We start from the raw sequence: 20,652 nt of genomic DNA on the forward strand, positions 1-20,652 counted from the left end.
CCTCCGTCCCAGGCAAGCATACTGGGGTGGGTTGCCATTTCATCCTCCAGAGGATCTTCCCGGCCCAGGGATCGAACCTGCATCTCCTGCATTGGCAGGCGAATTCTTTACCTCTGTACTACATGGGAAGCCCTGCATCTAGACAGTCAATAGCAATCTTTGGCACATTGGCTTGCAGATGCATCACACTGTGATTTCTTTGTTGCAAGATCCTATTGGTCTCTTACTCTTGAAGGTGAAAGTCACTCAATCGTGTCCGACTCTTTGTTGACCCCATGGACTATACAGTCCATGGAATTCTCCAGGCCAGAATACTGGAGTAGGTAGCTGTTCTGTTCTCCAGGGGATCTTCCCAACTCAGGGATCAAATCAGGTCTCCTGCATTGCAGGTGGATTCTTTACCAGCTGAGCCACATGGGAAACCCAAGAATACTGGATTGGGTAGCCTATCCCTTCTCCAGCAGATCTTCCCAACCCAGAAATCAAACCAGAGTCTCCTGCATTGCAGGTGGATTCTTTACCAGCTGAGGCTACCAGGGTAGCCCCTCTTACTCTTGAGGCTTGTGTAGTCTTAATAAGAATAATAATTGCTAACATATTTTAAGTGGTTACCATGTGATAGGTACTATTCTAAGCCCATGAAAACATATTAACCATGTTATGTATCATAGCAATTGTATGAAATAAATAATATTATCTCCTTTTTATGCAAGAAGAAAATTATGGTGAGAGATTAAGTATCTTGTCCAAAGTCATACAGTCAGAAAGTTGTTGGGCTGGAACTTAATTCCAGGCAGTCCGACTCCAGAATCCATGATCGAAACCATTTTGTTGTGCTGCAACTGAAAGCCGATCTTTATATTGCTGCATTATCTAAGGATTCATACCAAAAAATTTAATATTGAAGAAAAGAATCTGAAGAGCTGATATAAAACGTGTTGATGAATATGGAAAAATTATCCATAAGAGTCCAAATCCACCTTGCAATGTAAGAGACACCAGTTCAATCCCTGGTCCAGGAAGATCCCACATGCTTCGGAGCAACTAAACCTGTGCTCCACAACTACTGAGCCTGTGCCTAGAGCCTGCAAGCTGCGTCTACTGAAGCCGGCATGCCTTAGAGTCTGTGCTCTGCAACAAGAGAAGCCACTGCCATGGGAAGCCTGATCGCAGTTACAAAGAGTAAGCCCTGCTCACTGCAACTAAGGAAAGCCCATGTGCAGCAATGAAGACTCACCACAGCCAAAAAAATAAATAAATGTATCTTTTTTAAAAAGAGCTCAAATGCAAAAACAGGCAAAACTTCTCAAATATCTAAGCATTTTAATGACACATCATTTATGTATACCATAATATGACTATATCTACGTACTTACAGATGCAGTATATATACATATATATTGTGTGTGTGTGTGTGCATACACATATATAGTTGTTATAGTATAGCAACTACAAGAAAAAAAATCACTATTTCTGCATTCTTGTGCATTTTTTTGTCTGAGAATAACACCATCACATGTACATAGCATTGATGCTCTCGATTTTAATTTCACAGATGAAAGAACTCGGTGTCATCTTCTACAACTGCAGCTGCCTGGTCCTAGATTTACAAAGGATATTTGCTTTATATAGTTCATTAAAATTCAAGAGCAGAGTACCTCAGACCTGGTCCAAGAGACTTTATGGAGTCTATGACAATGAAAAGAAATTGCAGCTTCAGTTGAACGAAACCAAATCTCAAGCATTTGTGTCGGTGAGTTTTGCTCTTTTTTTCTCCTCCTCCTCCCCTCCTTCCTCCAAAAGCCCTTTATTAAGTTGTAATGTTTGAGTGCAATCTTATGTTGGGCAAAAATGAATTCAACCAGTCTATCCTGACATATCCCTGGAAGAGTTAAAATATATCCATTCTTATACTCAAGCACATGCTGTCCCTAGTTACAATAACAATACCTGTTAATAATCATTCCTAGTTTCAGATACTTTGTGTTATCTGATTGGATCCCCACCATCACCGGTTAGGTAGACCCAAGATTATGACTGTGTTTCAAATGAAGATAGTGAAGTTTATCTACTAGCACAAAGACCATCAGATGGCAGGTGCCAAGAGAAACGCAAGCACCCAGGTCTTCTGACACCAGATGCTAATTTCAGTGCCTTTCACCAATGATTTTCAGACTCGATTTTAGCAATATAACCCTCTGAGGAAACCCTGCTGTGTAAAACAGACAAAAGCAGAGCTACTGTAGTTGATTGGGGCTAGAGGGCAAGAGGCCCTTCCAAAAGGCCAGGGCACAGTTTCCAGGCCTCTGACTACACTTGGAAGCCACCACCTGGATGCCCACATACCACAGCTGTCCCCACAGTATTGCTGACAGTGGGCAATGTAAATATCTGAGCCTGCAGTCCTGGTCTTCAAACTTTAAAGCATCTAAGAATCAGACAGGGAACCTGATTGAAATGCAAACTTAAGGGACTTGCCTGGTGGCACAGAGGAACACAGGTTCAGTCTCTGGTCTGGGAAGATTCCACATGTCACGGAGCAACTAAGCCTGTGCTCTAGAGCCTGGGAGCCACAACTACTGAAGCCCAAATGCCTTAGTACCTGTGCTTCACAATAAGAGAGGCCACCGCAATGAGAATCCTGCACACTGCAAGGAAGGGTAGCCTCTGCTCTCTGCAACTAGAGAAAGCCTGAGCAGCAATGAAGACCCAGCACAACCAAAAACTAAAACTAAATAAATAAGTTGTATTATTTTTATTCAGCTGCTGTTGTGTTTGTCTCTTTATGACTCCATGGACTGCAGCACACCAGGCTCTTCTGTCCTCTACCATCTCCTAGAGTTTGTTCACATTCATGTCCATTGAGTTGCTGATGCTATCTAACCATCTCATACTCTGTCGCTCCCTTCTCCTTTTGCCTTCAGTTTTTCCCAGCATCAGGGTCTTTTCCAATGAGTTGGCTCTTCTCATCAAGTAGCCAAAGCACTGGAGCTTCAGATTCAGCATCAGTCCTTCCAATGAATATTCAAGGTTGATTTCCTTTAGGACTGACTGGTTTGACCTCCCTGCAGTCCAAGGGACTTTCAAGAGTCTTCTCTAGCATCACAATTCTAAAGCATCAATTCTTTGACTCTTTAAGGTCCAACTCTCATATCCATACATGACTATTGGAAAAAAACATAGCTTTGACGATATGGACCTTTGCTGGCAAAGTGCTGACTCTGCATTTAATATGCTGTCTAAATTTGTCATAGCTTTTCTTCCAAGGAGCAAGCATCTTTTAATTTCATGGCTGCAGTCACCATCCACAGTGATTTTGGAGCCCAAGAAAAGAAAATCCATCACTGTTTCCATTTTTTTTTCCCTTCTATTTGCCATGAAGTGATGGGACTGGATGCCATGATCTTAGGTTTGGGGTTTGTTTTTTTTTTATAAGTAAGTAAAAAGTATAAACTTATAGTTCCCCCACCCTCACCAGGATCTGATCCACTGGACCTGGGTGAAACCTTAGAATTTTGATTTGAATCAGGCTTCTGAATTGATCCTGCTGCTCAGGTAAACTTCTCGGTACCATTCTCCCAATTTAATATGGCTGTTTCTTCACTGTCTTGCAAGTTGCCAACAACTTTTATGTCACTGAAAAGGTTTTCATAGAAGAGGAAATAGTAGCTCTTTTGCCCATTAAAATGAAAGCACTTTCTGAAAATTTAGAAGTGTTGCGATAGAGAGAAAATTGAAGTTGCTTGTCTTAAATAAATTCATGTTAAGTGTGAATAACATAAAATAATAGACTATGGAAGATTTCCATCAAATAGAACTAAAAAGCTCCCTTTTTCGGTATGCGTACAGGTCAAACAATGCAGCAACATATAGCATATCATCTAAGGCATTTTAGTAATAAATTTATTGCATATATTCAATTTTGTTTCCTCATTAGACAACCCTGTAAAACAAGAAAATCAGATATTATTCTCAATTTGTAGATTACTTGCAATAGGAAATTTTCCAAGGAACCCTTAATCCAGATTAATGGCAACATTAATGGTAACCTGAAACCCCAAGGGTCCAGCAGAACAGCTGGAAGCAGCAAGAAGCAGGTGAATTATAAGCATATTTCAGATAATTGCTGGATTTTGAATTTACAGTTTGAATCTTAGAGATGAATGAATATGGTTGTTGCATAAATTTAAATTCTGACCCTTAAAAAATTGGGGGAGTTCTCCTTTGTTTATCCCAAAGTTAATACATCTACTTCAGAGAGAGGGCCCAGGCCTTTAGTAAAATCTATGGAAATGCAAGGGCTTTGTTATATTCCTCATGCTAAGTCACTTCAGTCCTGTCTGACTCTTTGTGATGCTAAGAACTGTGTAGCCCACCAGGCTTCTCTGTACATGGAATTCTCCGGGCAGAATACCAGACTGGGTTGCCATACCCTTCTCCAGGGATCTTCCCAACCCAGGGATTGAACCCTCTTCTCCTGCAACTCCTGCATTGAAGGCGGATTCTTTACCTCTGAGCCACTGAGGAAGCCCAGTGCTACAAAATAGGTTGCGCTTTTTTAACAGTTCTTTCCTTAAGCTATGATCTTTTAAACCATGCGGCACCTTTGTTTTCTATTTTTATTTAATTATTTTAAATTATTATTTTATTTTCCATTTAATATTAATATCTCAAGCCTACCTTTGAATTTCAGTTCACTAGATATTAATTCAACACCATTTTTTACAGAGGAATCAAATCTTACAGACATAAGATAAATAAAAGTTATAAAACCCCCAATATTAGAATTGGTATCATTTGCCCAGAGTTCCTTGGTCTCACCTCTGTTACAACATTAATCACATTTTTGTAGCTATTTGTTTATTGATTATCTCTCCCACTATTTTGGGCTTCCATGGTAACTCAGATGGTAAAGAATCTGTCTGCAATGTGGGAGACCTGGGTTCAATCCCTAAGCTGGGAACTGGGTTGGGATCCCTGAGTTGTCCCTGGAGAAGGGAACAGCTACCCACTCCAGTATTTTGGCCTAGAGATTTCCATGGACTGTATAGTCCATGGGGTCAAAAAGAGTCAGACGTGACTGAGCAACTTTCACTTTCCCACTTTTTTATAAGGCTTCAAAGGTCATATCATACATTGTACTCTCTTCATCGTTGTTGCTTCCAGTACTTCCCTCAGGCCTCCCTAAAGCAGCAGTAAATGTTGGATTGGTTCTATTAGTAGTAATATCAATAAAAAGTTCCAGGATACATACAGTTTTCTGAGTATAGGTGCCAAACAAATGTCAAGGCAAATTTATTTAAGTTCAAAATATTTGTTATAAATTATCTTAAAATAGTATATTATATTTTTATAGGCTTACAGTCCCAACACTAAATTAACACACAAAATATATATTTGAGGGCCTTAAGAATTATCATTCCCAAAATTAGATTTTAGGTGATTAATAACTTAGCACGCTGCTGCTAAGTCGCTTCAGTCGTGTCCGACTCTGGGCGACCCCATAGACGGCAGCCCACTAGGCTCCCCCGTCCCTGGGATTCTCCAGGCAAGAATACTGGAATGGGTTGCCATTTCCTTCTCCAGTGCATGAAAGTGAAAGTGAAGTCGCTTAGTCGTGTCCGACTCTTAGTGACCCCATGGACTGCAGCCTACCAGGCTCCTCCGTCCATGGGATTTTCCAGGCAAGAGTACTGGAGTGATAACAGCATGGTTATATATAAATTGAAATAGTGATGTAGATATAAATTATTTCTAATTTTCTCATAGGACAGAAAGAGGTATTAGTTAGATTTAAGTATGTGATCTCTAATAACTTGGGGCTGAATCATTCTAATTTTCTTACATTCCCTATTGAAATCAGAAGATAGGAACAATAGACTGAGGTTTTTTGTCCTATTTATAACAACAGAGTGAGGGTTTTTGTCCTATTTTGTAGAATGCTTTTTAGAGTTCTTAAGATAATGCATTTGATTTCCAAGATTAAGACTAGTTAGTTCAAGGTCTGTTTTTATTGATCTGGATGCTGGAAAGATTTAATTTCTTGTTGTTTATTGCTTAGTTCATTCATCCACCATTCATGTATACTGTAGTTATTTAGTCAGTGAGGGCAGACGTTGAATAGAACTTGGTGCTGCTCTGAAAAATATAATTAAATTTCCCTTTAGAATCTCAGCTATATATTTTAACTACACTTCAATAGATTTATTGAGATATAATTTATTACCATAAAATTCATCATTTTAAAATGTAAAAATCAGTGGGGTTCAGTTTAGTCACAGAGCTTTACTATCATCTGTATACTTTCTAATTTTAAAATATTTTTATCACCACAAAGGAAAAAGCCATACCTGTTAGTAGTTGCCCTCTATTTCCCCTTCTCTCAGGCTCTGCTGCTGCTGCTAAGTCGCTTCAGTCGTGTCTGACTCTGCGACCCCATAGACGGCAGCCCACCAGGCTCCCCTGTCCCTGGGATTCTCCAGGCAAGAACACTGGAGTGGGTTGCCATTTCCTTCTCCAATGCATGAAACTAAAAAGTGAAAGTGAAGTCACTCAGTCGTGTCCGACTCTTTGCGACCCCATGGACTGCAGTCTTCCAGGCTCCTCTGTCCATGGGATTTTCTAGGCAAGAGTATTGGAGTAGGGTGCCATTCATTGCCTTCTCTCAGGCTCTAGAAAGCACTAATCTACTTTCTGTCTCTAAGGATTTGCCTTTTTCTAGATACTTCATATAAATGAAGTACTATTGATACAATATGTAGTCTTTTGTAACTGATTTCTTTCACTTAGTATTAATAAAATGGTTTCAAAATGCATGACTCAGTTCTTTTTCCTTTTATGGCCAAATAATATTCCATTGTATGGATATATCATGTTTTGCTGTCTGTCCATCAGTTGATGGACATTTAGATGTTTTTACCTTTTGACTATTGTGAATAGTGTTCCTATGAACCTTCCTATGTACAAATTTTTATTTGAATACCTGTTCTCAGCTATTTTGAGTTTTACTTAGGAGTGGAATTGCTGGGTACTGTTGTAACTCTATCTTAAACATTTTGAGGCATTGACAAACTTTTTAAAATTGGCTGCACCATTTTGCAATTCCACCAGAAATGAATGAGGATTTCAATTTCTGCACATCTTAGTCAATACTTGCTATTTTCCGCTTTATTTTAGCCCTCTTAGTGTTTGTGAAATTTGTCTTATGGTTTTGATTTGCATATTTTAATGCACTTACTGGTCATTTGTATATCTTTTTAGAGAAATGTCTATCAAAGCCTCTGTCCATTTTTCAGTTAGATTGCTTGGGGTTTTGTTATTGAGTTGTAAGAGTTATTTATACAGTCTATAATACAAGGATGTATATGATTTGCAAGTATTTTCTCCCATTCTGTAGATTGTCTTTTCATGTTTAATTACATTTTAGCATATATATTCTGGGAATGGAATATGGATTTTTTTAAACCAGGAATCTGATATGAAATAAAACCCTACTAAAGCAAAAATTTAATGAATATGCAAAACAAGGTACATGTAAATATAAGGTGTTTATTGATGTAAGAAGGAAATAGAGATTTCCTATAATCAAGGTGCCTCAAGAGCACTTGATTGGTAAGAGATCATTGAGAGCTGAAACAAAGAAAAGTATCTGTATTTTCCTTCTCTTTGTATTTTGCTTTGGAAAAGAGGAGTACGAAGTGCAAGGGTCAGATAATTAATCCAGGAATGATAAGAAAACAACAGTCTTCTCTCTAATTAAACAATCAGAACTAGTTAATTTCCTCTGCCAGATCAGAGAACACACAAGTTCTACCATGACCCCAGGGGCAGAAGTACTAATACAAATAGTCATGTGTTTCCTTAATAAACACAGCACCTGCTCTGCTCTAGGCATTGGGTTAGGAAATGAGAATGTAGGAAACAAGACAAGTACAAGTAAGGGTCTGTTCACACATAGATGGAAATACCTAGAGTAAAGCAACTCCAACTAGGAGTAGAGGTTGGGGAGTCACACAGGACTCCAACACTTAGTAATCTAAGAAGCACTCTCACATTCCACAAATGTTTATTGAGCATGTCATACATGCTAAGCATGGCATGGTACAAGGCTCCAGAGACATAAAACCAAGCAGCTCACAAGCTAGCAGAGAATCACACAGACAAATGAAGGAAGTACAATGTAGCATGTGCTGGAATGAAACGGCACAAAGCAGGAATCTTAAATTGATCACTGATGTATGCCAAGTACCTAGACTAGAACTGGTTGCATGGCTGGTATAAATACCTAGTAATATTTGATGAATGAGTGAAATCAGGTGCAGAAGAGGAACAGATCCAGACCAGGAGAAGGCCATTCTCTTAGTTAAGCCTCAAAAGCAAATCATAATGAAAGATTTGTTACTGTTCTCACCCCACTGGAAACAGAGGCTCAGGAAGTGTAAGGGACATGCCCAGCCTGCTACAGGTTATAAATGCTGGAAGCCAGCACATCACCAGCATGTAAATGCTGCATCACCAAAGCACAGTATCCAAACTTATTAGACGATAGCCAATGAAAGAGACCAGTGACTCTGTGTCTAAATTTGTTCCTCCCTGAAACAAACATCCAGTTTTGGGAACATGCAAGGAAGTTCAGGAAATTCCTAACTGAAGCAAAAATATGGGCATTTGGACACATTTCAGAGTTGACCTGGGCTCCTGTCTAGAGCTAAGATCCTTAGCTTCTTCATGGTAAGCTTTACCTCTTGGGTAAAGCAGACCCAACAGGCTGAGGGAATTAATTCATTTGAATATTCATTTATTAATGGAAATAGAAAAATGAGTAAAACACAGTTCCCAAAATCAAGATAGTAGCCATCTAGGCAAGGAGATGAGACAGGTGCAAGTGATTTTAAGTTTCAATATTCTAAATAATATAACAAATAAATCACATTATGGGAAGACAGAAAAAGGAGAAGTAGCTTCTGGGTGACAATATAAAAATGTTTCAGGACTTCCCTGGTGGTCCAGTGGTTAAGAGTCCACCTGCCAATGCAGAGACACAGGTTCAATCCCTGGTCCAGGAAGATCCCACATGCTTTGGGGCGACTAAGCCTCTGTACCACAACTACTGAAGCCTGAGAGCCCTAGAGCCTGTGCTCCCCAGCAAGAGAAGCCACCATAATGAGACGCTCAAGCGCTGAAACTAGAGAGTAGCCCTAGCTCGCCGCACCTAGAGAAAGTCTATGCACAGCAGCAAAGAGCCCGCACAGCCAAAAATAAAGTTTTTTGTGTTTGTTTTTTTTTTTATTTCATGGAGGAGATGGTATTTGAACTTGAACTTAGAGATAGTATAGGACTCTGATAGATAAAGATAGGGAAACACTTCAGCCAGAGGGACTGGCCAGAGCAAATACGTGGAGGCAGACAAGGTGAGAGCAGGGCCATGGACTGACGATTATCTTAGTTTGGGGTGCAGAAGGCATGATAGCGTGCAAATGAGGAAGACAGAAACGGGAGAGCCAGGTTACAGAGGCCGTGCTTACATCTGCCCCAGTGAGATCAGGCTGAATTCCAAGAAACCAGGGCTCCTGAGAGAGACACACGTTTGTTGTTTGTCTTGTAAGCATCGTGGAGACAGGGAGATGAGTTCAGAAGATACATAAAAGTGGTGCCCAGCAATCAGCACCAGTGCCTGAATGAGGGAAACAGCCATCTGGAGTAAGAGGGAAGGACAACACGAGAGACACTGCAGAAGCCCACACCGTCTGTCTTAGTGACGGATGAGGCGTCTGCATGTGTGCGTGCTGTGGAAAGTGTAGGACTAGCGTTGGATTTTGTTTGTTTTTTAATTATGTTTTATTGTTTTGTTTTGGGCTTTTTTGTTCTGGTTTCTCTCCTTTAGCATTTGTTTTTTGTTTTTTAATACTTAGAAGTTCATCCTCATTCCAAAAGAAAAGTGATTTAAATCCAAAACTTATTCTGATACTCATTGGCCAGGACAACATTCTGAGTAAGGGTGCCTGGTAGGTGTGGCCCTTCAACGTGCCCCTTCCTCAGCCCCATGCTCCTCCTCAGCTGTGCATCCAGTCCAATAGCATCATCTTTCCTCTGTCTAAGCTGGGATAGGGAGATTCCCACCAGCACAGGGTGGGGAGTTGTTCCCAAGCATTCATGAGGGGCCCTGACCACCATAGCTGGCAGAACCCTGTTCTGCCATGCCAGGAATCTTCCAGAAACCATTTGTTTGGCCTCTGATACTAAACAGAGGAGCCTGGCAGACTACAGCCCATGGAGTTGCAAAAGAGTCAGACACAAAACACCTAAGCACTCATTGCATTGTTTGTGTTCCTTCGTTTGGTGTCTTACTTGTCAGAGTAATGCAGGAACTACAGAAATGCTCCTTCCAGTCTTGTCCAGTGGGAGGCCAGTAAAAAAAACCAAAGTACATCTTTTCCTTTCTACAATGAAAAAAGTGAAAATGAAAGTCACTCAGTCACGTCTGACTCTTTGTGACCCCATGGACTATACAGTTCTTAGAATTCTCCTGGACAGAATACTGGAGTAGGTAGCTGTTCCCTTCTCCAGGGGATCTTCCCAACCCAGGGACCCAACCTAGGTCTCCCACATTGCAGGCAGGTTCTTTACCAGCTGAACCACAAGGGAAACCCAAGAATACTGGAGTAGGTAGCCTATCCCTTCTCCAGCAAATTTTCCTGACCCAGGAATTGAACTGGAGTCTGCTACAATGCAGGTGGATTCTTTACCAACTGACCTACCAGGGAATCCCTCCTTTCTATAATAACTTTATCTAAAAAAATCATACTTCTGTAAGATGGAAACCACTTTGAGCAACATAAGAAAAATATCTCAAGTATAATTTGCCTCTTTGTTCATTTTTCTCAAGTCCCTGTCTCTGCTTATGAGCTTGGCATCTTAATAAGTCACTTGGTTTTTCCTCTAGAATTACTGATGATCCTTTCTCCACAATCAGCCCTCCTCTTCCTCACTTGATGAAAAAATAGGAGAAAAGGAAAAACAAAACAAGATTTTTAGACCATATGTCTTGAACATCTTTACGGCCACCTTACCTTTCAAGTGAAATGACTTCTAGCATAAATAGCTTGCTGTATGTGTATATATATATATATATATATATATATATATATATATATATACTCTGTGTGTGTGTGTATACATACTATGCATGGTAATATCTAAGAAAATTAACTGTGTATGATATGAGTGTGTGCCAGAGTCGCATAAGTTTAGAACTGGAGAACTTCTGTAAAGATAAAACATGTGTGTATTGAAAACGAGAATTTCCTCCAAAAACCAATTTAAAGGACAGATTTGAGACTCATTCCACCACACTTTGGTTTCTACTTGCTTGAACTTTGATAGGACTGCAAATGTATTTGTCTAATCTCATAAAGAACTGGAAAGTAGACTTGCAAAAATTGGCTAAAAGCCAAGATTCATTAAAAAAAAAAAATGTTTTTTAAATAACAACAAAAAAAGAGAAAACCCCAGATGTCAAAATCTAATACTCTGAAAGTTTGTATTTTGTGTCTTCACAGAATTCTCCCAAACTCTTTTGCCCTAAAAACAGAAGCTTTGACATAGACGCCATCTACAGTGTAATAGATGATGCCAAACAATATGTGTACATTGCAGTCACGGACTACCTGCCTATCTCCAGCACAAGCACCAAAAGGTCAGTGAGTGTGTACTTAGAACCTGGGCTCCAGGGCAAGGCACAAAACTGAGAACCACAGGAAAAAACATCCTGAACACTGGGATGCTCTCAAGTCACAGAAGGTTGCACGTTCACATCTCAGTGTATATTTGCAGCTCACCCAGAATGCCTCCCTCAGTCCGTTTTAAGGACTCAGGGTCTCATCCCATAAATTACTACCTCAGTAATTTACATTATAAGCATGATTGAAGATTGGGTTGTGATTTGAAAATTATTTGGAAAAGTAAAATAAATTAAAAATTATTAGAAAAACATTTTTTTAAGTTATCAGTTGACATGTGCCTGAAGGGCATACCGAAACTAAGTAGGTCTGCCAAGATTTTCTTTAAAAGAGGCATCACTTTGTTGTACTCATGTCGGTCTTCCTTAAATGCTAAATTTTCATACTGTCTTTTTCACTTACAGGAGAAGCAAACTTAAAATATGTATGTTCTCAGTCAATCCATCCATCTGTAAGAGGAACATAGCATTTTAAAGTTTAGAGTATTTTTAATATTCATCACTGTGCAAGTGTGGAAATACTTGGAATAAACAGGAGCAGAATTTATGCCCCTAAATCATTGCGTGCATAAATGCATCCCTAGGACCCAAGTATTTCCCACTTTTGCTTTCTTGCTGGGAATGCAGAGTTTGGGTGCTTGTAAATGTTTTGAATAATCCAGTTAACCCAGGAAAAATTTCCAAAGTGCACATTTCTAGAAGTACAACCTGACACCTTTTAAATTTGGAAAATTACAATTTCAAATTAACTATTTTGCTGAGGTTAAGTAATTTCATGTGCCCTATATTGCTTGAATATTGCTCATATTGCCAACCTCACATATGCATAATATATAATTTCTTTATGCAAATGACTTTAAGATTGCAAAAGATGTGTTTCTCCCAGAAAGTGATTACCCCTATGATGGTCAAAAAGGATTTTAGGCTGCAAGATACACATTATTAAGACACTTTTGCTTAAAATATTGTGCACCCTTTGAACATTCATGGATTTTTTCCCCCACATACTTTCATTTTTTCAATCCCTCCATTTCATGTTTTGCCCATTTAGTGTTTATTTGATTTTAGATTTGTTTTAGACTTCAGCGTCTCTTTGGGAAGAATTTGAAGCAATAGATTTTGCCTGATTTTACAATTATTCCAAAGGAGAATAAGGTTAAGTTTATGACTTATTAGGTTGGGATAATAATTTCATAGGATTGACATAACCTTCATTTCATGAAGTTCCTTCAAACAAACAAAATTAAGATCCTTCATAGCCAAGGGGGAAGGCATTAGCATGGATAATCTAAAATATCTTGGAAATATAATGAGGAAAGAGATTGTGCACCAGCCACAGAGCAATGCAGAGTCCAAGAGGGGGTCTCTCAATGGGAAAGATTTGCATTTTTTTTCGCAAATGAAGAAGGTAGAGAAGGAAAAAAGTGAAAGTCAAGGATCCCATTCTTTGAGATTCCTTGGACAGAGTTGCTTGAGTTTTCCAAGCAAGCATATTGGAGTGGGTTGCCATTCCCTCTCAAGGGGGTCTTCCCTATCCAGGGATCGAAGCTAAGTCTCCTGCGTTGCAGACAGAATCTTTACCATCGGAGCCACCAGGGAAGGCTCCAGGGAGAAGATGAAGCTATTCTCAGGAAGGAATGACTAACCAAATGCAGCTGCAGAGGGCCAAGAAAACAGCTAAGGGAGAAGGAGAAGGATACCTTATCCTCTGAATTAGAGGGAAGGGGATAAGGATGTGTGTGCCATCAGGGTAGAAAGTTGAGGAGAACCATGACCAAGACCCCCAGTTTTGTGAATGAAAGAAAGAACAAGTTTCTCTAGGGTGGGGTAACAGAATAATTACAAAAGATACAGGAGGTGGAACTAACCCAATACAAGGATAGAGGTTGATAGATGGTATTGAGGACCCTGAAGGTTGAGATGACATTTTCCAGTAGTCCTCAGCTTTATGACTATAGAAATACATGAAAGGAATAACTGCACTGATCTAGGATTTAGATTCTGCAAAAAGACAAGAGAAGGGAGAGGAGCAACTATCCTTCAGGTAATCAGAACTGAAACTAGGCTGTCAGGGAAAGGAGACCAGGAGGAGCTGATGCATCAGGAAAGAGTAGAGGGATCTTAGATCTGGGGCCCACACAGGTGAAAAGTGAACATGGTAGTCTCTTAGTCATCTCTGACTCTTTGTGACCCCATGGACTATAGCCCACCAGGCTTTTCTGTCCATGGGATTTCCCAAGCAAGAATACTGGAGTGGGTTGCCATTTCCTTTTTCCAGGGGATCTTCCTGACCCAGGGATCGAACCCAGGTCTCCTGCATTGCAGGCAGATTCTTTAGCATCTAAGCCACGAGGGGAGCCCACACAGGTGAAAGGGCAGGTACAGATAACAGAGTGAAAGAACTTGAAGGACAGGAGTCTGGGGTCAGATATAAAGAGGAGACCTTTGGAGGTAAAATTATTACTCACAGGCTAAGGTTTTGAATAATATATCATTATTCTAAATAATGAATTGGCCTAGAATTAAGCAAAGATTTGTATGGATAAACAGAAGGTCTACAAATTACAGGATTAAAGACAGAGCAATTTGAGATTTGTCTTTAACATGGGAAAGCTTATTGTTTTCGGTTTTTAACATGAGATCTAAGTTACAGTTCCGAAAGAAGCACTGTGTGTGCTGGGGGGAGCAGAAGCTGGCACCTAAATCAAGTGGACAGGTTGTGGTGGAAAATACACAGCAGGACTTTAGCAGAAGCTGTGGCCTAGGAAAGAGTCCAGATTTAGTTGAAGTAAAAAGTTAAGAATTCAGGGAAAAGGATAAACCTACAGGGGAAACTGTTTGCCTGATGAAGGGTTCCAAGGTCCCAGAGTAGTGGAGGGGCTTGGCAAGGAGAGACCAAGAAAGTTTGGAAATAAGAGTGTGGGAAGCTCGGATAACCAGAGCAAGATCTCATTTGGGGGGCACTTTTCAAAGAAGAGAGGTTTAAGAAGCATTTAAAGATGACAGAGTGCTCAAGGATCCTAACTGGAATTCTTATGGAAAGTTGATTCTTCTTACACATTTGAACTGAGATCCAAGTAAAGTTGGAGGTGTGTGAGGGTGGCATGTGGTAGTAGTCAGTATGCCTGTGCCCTCAGCCCACACAACCTGAGGCCCTGATAGGAAACCTCATTTTAGATAGGATTGTACCTGCCTAAAGCACCATTTCTCAATGTTCTAACCCAGGAGACCAGCATTTTATCAACATATCCTCAAGGTTATTTATATTATAGATTAGAGGCTGATTTAATCTATAATATAAATGATCAAGTAATGATTCAGTTAATGTCAGTGCTCTCTGTAGTCTAGTAAATTTCTTTCCCCAAAGTAACTGATTTTCTTTATCTATACGGATATTATTTCTACAGTATTTATATTATAGATTAGAGGCTGATCTAATCTATAATACAAATGATCACATAGTGACCAAGTTAATATCAATGTTCTCTGTAGTCTAATAAATTTCTTTCTCCAAACTAACTAATTTTCTTTTATTTTATCTTTATGGATATTATTTCTACAGGACTTATAAATTAGAGGCTGATTTAATCTGTAATATAAATGATCACATAATGATCAAGTTAATGTCAATGTTCTCTGCAGTCTAGTAATTTTTTTTTCCTCCAAAACAAACTAATTTTATTTTATCTGTATGAATATTATTTCTACAGGACTTACTGGCCAGACTTGGACGGGAAAATCAGAGAAGCATTAGTTCTGCGGAGCGTCAAAGTTAGACTCCTTATAAGCTTCTGGAAGGAAACTGACCCCCTCACATTTAACTTTATTTCATCTCTTAAAGCTATTTGCACTGAAATAGCCAACTGCAGTTTGAAAGTTGTAAGTATTGTATTGACTGAGCTATTAAAATCTAATTTTCTTCATGCATCTGTAAAAGCTATAAGCATACACATGTGCTTCCAATCGGAACTAGGACAACAGTCTTTGAGAGTGAAAAATACCTCAAAAAGTAGGTTGAGTAGTTTTTCAAGATAATTATCAGATCAGATCAGATCAGTCACTCAGTCATGTCCGACTCTTTGCGACCCCATGAATCGCAGCACACCAGGCCTCCCTGTCAATCACCAACTCCCGGAGTTCACCCAGACTCACGTCCATCGAGTCAGTGATGCCATCCAGCCATCTCATCCTCTGGCATCCCCTTCTCCTCCTGCCCCCAATCCCTCCCAGCATCAGAGTCTTTTCCAATGAGTCAACTCTTCGCATGAGGTGGCCAAAGTACTAGAGTTTCAGCTTTAGCATCATTCCTTCCAAAGAACACCCAGGGCTGATCTCCTTCAGAATGGACTGGTTGGATCTCCTTGCAGTCCAAGGGACTCTCAAGAGTCTTCTCCAACACCACAGTTCAAAAGTATCAATTCTTCGGCGCTCATCCTTCTTCACAGTCCAACTCTCACATCCATACATGACCACAGGAAAAACCATAGCCTTGACTAGATGGACCTTTGTTGGCAAAGTATCTCCCCCCCAAAAAGGAGACTAGAACCCAAGTTTCCTGGTACCAGCCTAGCCCTCTTTATCCACACTTTCAGTTGCATCCTCTCCATTTTGTTTGAACTTCCTCCTTCATCTACTGTTCTTATTTGTAAGACAGTGAGCAGCAGAGCCTTGGAACATGCACCAGCGCAGACTTCCCCAGCCTGGGATCCTGTCCTTGTTCCAGGTCCCTCGGGCCATGTGCTGATCCATCTCTGCATCCTGTGAGGGAGGCAGGGTTGAGGATTCATACAACTCTAAATGTGCTAGCTCTCTAGCTCATCTTTAACTCTCCTCTGGTCCACACATGTAGCATCCTTATCCTCCCCTCAGGGCCCTTGTACACGCTCTTTCCTCTCCTACAGCACTCTTCTCCATGCTTTACCTGATTCATGCCCACTAATCCTTTAGATCTCAGCTTTCCCCAACCTCCACTGTGGACATTCAACAAATGTATACTGAGACCTCTTCTAAGTGATAAAGTTTTGCACCATGCATGAAGCATTCAGGGACCCAGATGTCACAGGCTCCACTGTCAACTTTGATACATGGCTTCCAAGACTGCCTTGAGCCTCAATACCCCAAAGCCAGTCAGAGGAAGAGAAATATTGGAGGAGTGCCCAGGAGGCCCTTAAAGGGAAAGTCACCCAGTCGTGTCTGACTCTTTTTGACCCCATGGACTATACAGTCCATGGAATTCTCCAGGTCAGAATACTGGAATGGGTAGCCTTTCCCTTCTCCAGAGGATCTTCCCAATCCAGGGATCAAACCCAGGTCTCCCACAGTGCAGGCGGATTATTTACCAGCTGAGCCACAAGGGAAGCCCTATGAATTAGGCCTAGAGGAGGTGAAATCCCTGTAACCTTCATTCTCTGAAGGACAGACAGTCTCTCCATGCTCAGCAAGGCCCCAGATGTCAAAGCATCAGAATATAGAAAATAAGACAAAGGTAATACAAGCAGAGGCAGAGGAGAGTACCTGGGGCCTATGGCACACAATGCATTTGCTCCTATGTCCTCTCTCGACTTCCTCTCAGAACAACTCAGCTGTCTCCACCAACCCCTTTCCTGACCCCACAGCACACCTGCCACTGAGGCACTGTCAGCTGAAATCTCTGGCATGAAATGTTAAGGATTCTTATTCAAGTCTTACAAGAAATTGCAAGGAAAGTAGAATCCATCATTTTTAACCTCTACAGTATTTACTCAGCTTCATCTTTTTGAACACTCATGGTCACATTACTTGAATAAAGCAAGCATTAATAGTTTCCTGCTGAACATTTTTTAAAACAGAGACTTCAATCTCTGTATAAGCCAGGCCATGCATTTCTAAGCATCAAGATAAGTGTGGATGAGAAAGAATCTTATGGCCCCAATGCCAAGACCACAAACGGATGAAGAGCTTTTCTAACAAAAGTGTAAGTTGGGATCTTGCACATAGCATATCTTCAGGAGCTTTGGAGCACTGATAAAGCAGATAGCCTGGTAATCCTCATCCTTAGAGGAGTATACACCCTCACCCCTGGCTTTGTGAGTTTGTATCCATGAGGTGGCTCTTGGAAAGAGATAGCACTCACCAAGCTTTCCTAGTTAAATGAAGGTTTTTTAAATAAATTAACAAGTCACTTTTGAAATGTCTTTGCTGTCACCTACAGCATGTTAGATGTCTAAAAATATGTCAGTGAATACAATATGATCTCTGATGTCATCTTCAGTTCAGTTCAGTTCAGTCACTCAGTCATGTCCAACTCTTTGCGACCCCATGAATCACAGCATGCCAGGCCTCCCTGTCCATCACCAACTCCCGGAGTTCACTCAGACTCATGTCTATCGAGTCAGTGATGCCATCCAGCCATCTCATCCTCCGTCGTCCCCTTCTCCTCCTGCCTCCAATCTCTCCCAGCATCAGAGTCTTTTCCAATGAGTCAACTCTTCGCATGAGGTGGCCAAAGTACTGGAGTTTCAGCTTTAGCATCATTCCTTCCAAAGAAATCCCAGGGCTGATCTCCTTCAGAATGGACTGGTTGGATCTCCTTGCAGGCCAAGGGACTCTCAAGAGTCTTCTCTAACACCACAGTTCAAAAGCATCAATTCTTCAGCGCTCATCCTTCTTCACAGTCCAACTCTCACATCCATACATGACCACAGGAAAAACCATAGCCTTGACTAGACGGACCTTTGTTGGCCAAGTAATGTCTCTGCTTTTGAATATGCTATCTAGGTTGGTAACTTTCCTTCCAAGGAGTAAGTGTCTTTTAATTTCATGGCTGCAGTCACCATCTGCAGTGATTTTGGAGCCCAGAAAAATAAAGTCTGACACTGTTTCCACCATTTCCCCATCTATTTCCCATGAAGCGATGGGACTGGATGCCATGATCTTCGTTTTCTGAATGTTGAGCTTTAAGCCAACTTTTTTACTCTCCACTTTCACTTTCATCAAGAGGCTTTTTAGTTCCTCTTCACTCTCTGCCATAGTCCCCCAGAAAGATCTGTTTTCCCTCTTTTGGGTCATTGTCAACTCTCTGGAGGAAATGGGCTCTCAGTCAAGCCTCAAGCTGTGATGCCATCACTGACTTAAATTAGGTTGCATAATTTATTGTTTCTCAAATTTGTCTTGATTCTATAGTAATATCTTCCTCAGAAGGAACGAGCCTATTGTACAGACAGGTGTTGTGATAGAAAATCCAAGCAGAATGACTGCTGGCTGTTAATTAGCTTCGTGTGACCACACAAGTGTAAAACCATGACATAAGAGCATTCACAGGTTATTAAGTCCATCTGAAGAGTCCACCAAGGCTATATGTGAACCCATCAAATCTGACACATATTTTGCAGAAGATAGGAACTGAGGAAATAGGGTGATCCAGGCTACATTGCCTGTGATCATGGTAATATGGCAGTAGGAGAACCTTCCTCTGGAATGTGCAATAGAAAATTCTTAGGTGGTAGATTTAGACCTGTGTACCATTGATCTCAAGGGTTCTACCAAAAAAAAAAACAAAACAAAACAAAATAGATTAGTATTTTCAGGGCTGGAAGGGACCTTAGAGATCGCTTAGCTTATCATGCCTTTCTCAATCTGTGTGTATGTGTGCAGGCTCAGTCATGTCCAACTCTTCGTGACCCCCATGGATTGTAGCCCACCAGGGTCCTCTGTCCATGGGATTTTCCAGGCAAAAAATGGGAACATCCAACTCTCATTATTTCCCCAAACCAAATTTTGACACTTACAGTTTTGAAACTATAATGATATCTCCATTTTCAGGTATCATCTCATGTTTTCTCTCTGCCTCTTCTTTCCTTCAAACACACATGATTCTACAACTGTAAGACATTCTGGAAAGATTCCATGCAGTTTTGAAAATGTTCAACGTTTTTCAATGTGGAGGAGACCCGAGGTCCTAACCTTAATGGTGTCTTCTGTGAACTCAGTCACAGTTTAAGCCTCATCTGAGCACTTGCCCATTTCAGCAGGTTCCTAAAGCCACTCCTAATGTCATTCACCTCTCTTAGCACCCCCATCCCCATTCCAGTTGAACTAGAGTGCTGCTTTTGGATCACATTAGAATTGAAATTCAGGACTTGAAGGTGTGATTTTTTTTTTTTTTTTAGTTGCTTATTAAAGGAGTTTGTAGACGGAGGTGTTTAGATGGAAACTATTTGTTCTTTGGGCAAAACCTTTTTTTGACCTTTGGAAATCCTCAGTCAATTCAGCTAGTCATTGACATGGGCCTGCTGCTTCTTATAAGATATGCAGCATGTAGGAAATCAGTTCATTGACATGCTTGACAGAAAGCACCCTGAGGCATGGTTAAAATGTCAGTGCACCCTGGTGAATAAGATGATAAGAATTAAACAACTTCTGGCCTTCTCCCTGTCGAAAGAATGAATTTTATGTTCATTTTATTGCTTAAAAGTGTTAATTACAGACCTGGATGAGCATGTTCATTTTCTTTCTTGTTGCCTATATGGATTTGAGACCAAAAATAGCTTCAGCTATATGAAGTAACAAGATTGCAGTTTTAATAACTCAGTATGAGGTCTATTGCTGATCTTTGGATAAGAAACCTTTTTGTGTTTGAACAAAACCAAAAATGTTCTCTATATTCACCTGTTTATTTATATATTTATTGTCTTACAGAAATTCTTTGATCTGGAAAGAGAGAATGCTTGCATTACAAAAGAACAAAGGAATCACACCTTCCCTAGATTAAATCGCAACAAGTATATGGTGACGGATGGCGCAGCTTATATTGGTAGGTGTCAGGGCTGTGAGGTTCCTCAGGGGATCATGCAGGTTAGTGGTAACCCAGCTGCACTCTGGTGTACCCCATGGTGAGGAAGCCCCTGCCAGTGAATGAGAGGCCCCAAGGTCAGGAA

At 40.5% G+C, this 20,652-nt stretch overlaps 1 protein-coding gene across 1 annotated transcript in view; it reads left to right on the top strand.

Moving 5' to 3' along the window:
* The window catches only part of PLD5 (phospholipase D family member 5), a 415,356-nt gene that overhangs the window by 387,061 nt on the left and 7,643 nt on the right, over window positions 1–20,652 (top strand). The window contains exons 6-9 of the mRNA XM_055582168.1: window positions 1,556–1,753; window positions 11,559–11,695; window positions 15,448–15,616; window positions 20,414–20,528. Coding sequence (XP_055438143.1) covers window positions 1,556–1,753; window positions 11,559–11,695; window positions 15,448–15,616; window positions 20,414–20,528 — 619 coding nt within the window. The remainder of the gene's footprint in view (window positions 1–1,555; window positions 1,754–11,558; window positions 11,696–15,447; window positions 15,617–20,413; window positions 20,529–20,652) is intronic.

The sequence above is a fragment of the Bubalus kerabau genome, chromosome 5 (assembly GCF_029407905.1).
Source record: "Bubalus kerabau isolate K-KA32 ecotype Philippines breed swamp buffalo chromosome 5, PCC_UOA_SB_1v2, whole genome shotgun sequence".
In the NCBI taxonomy this organism is placed as follows: Eukaryota; Metazoa; Chordata; class Mammalia; order Artiodactyla; family Bovidae; genus Bubalus; species Bubalus kerabau.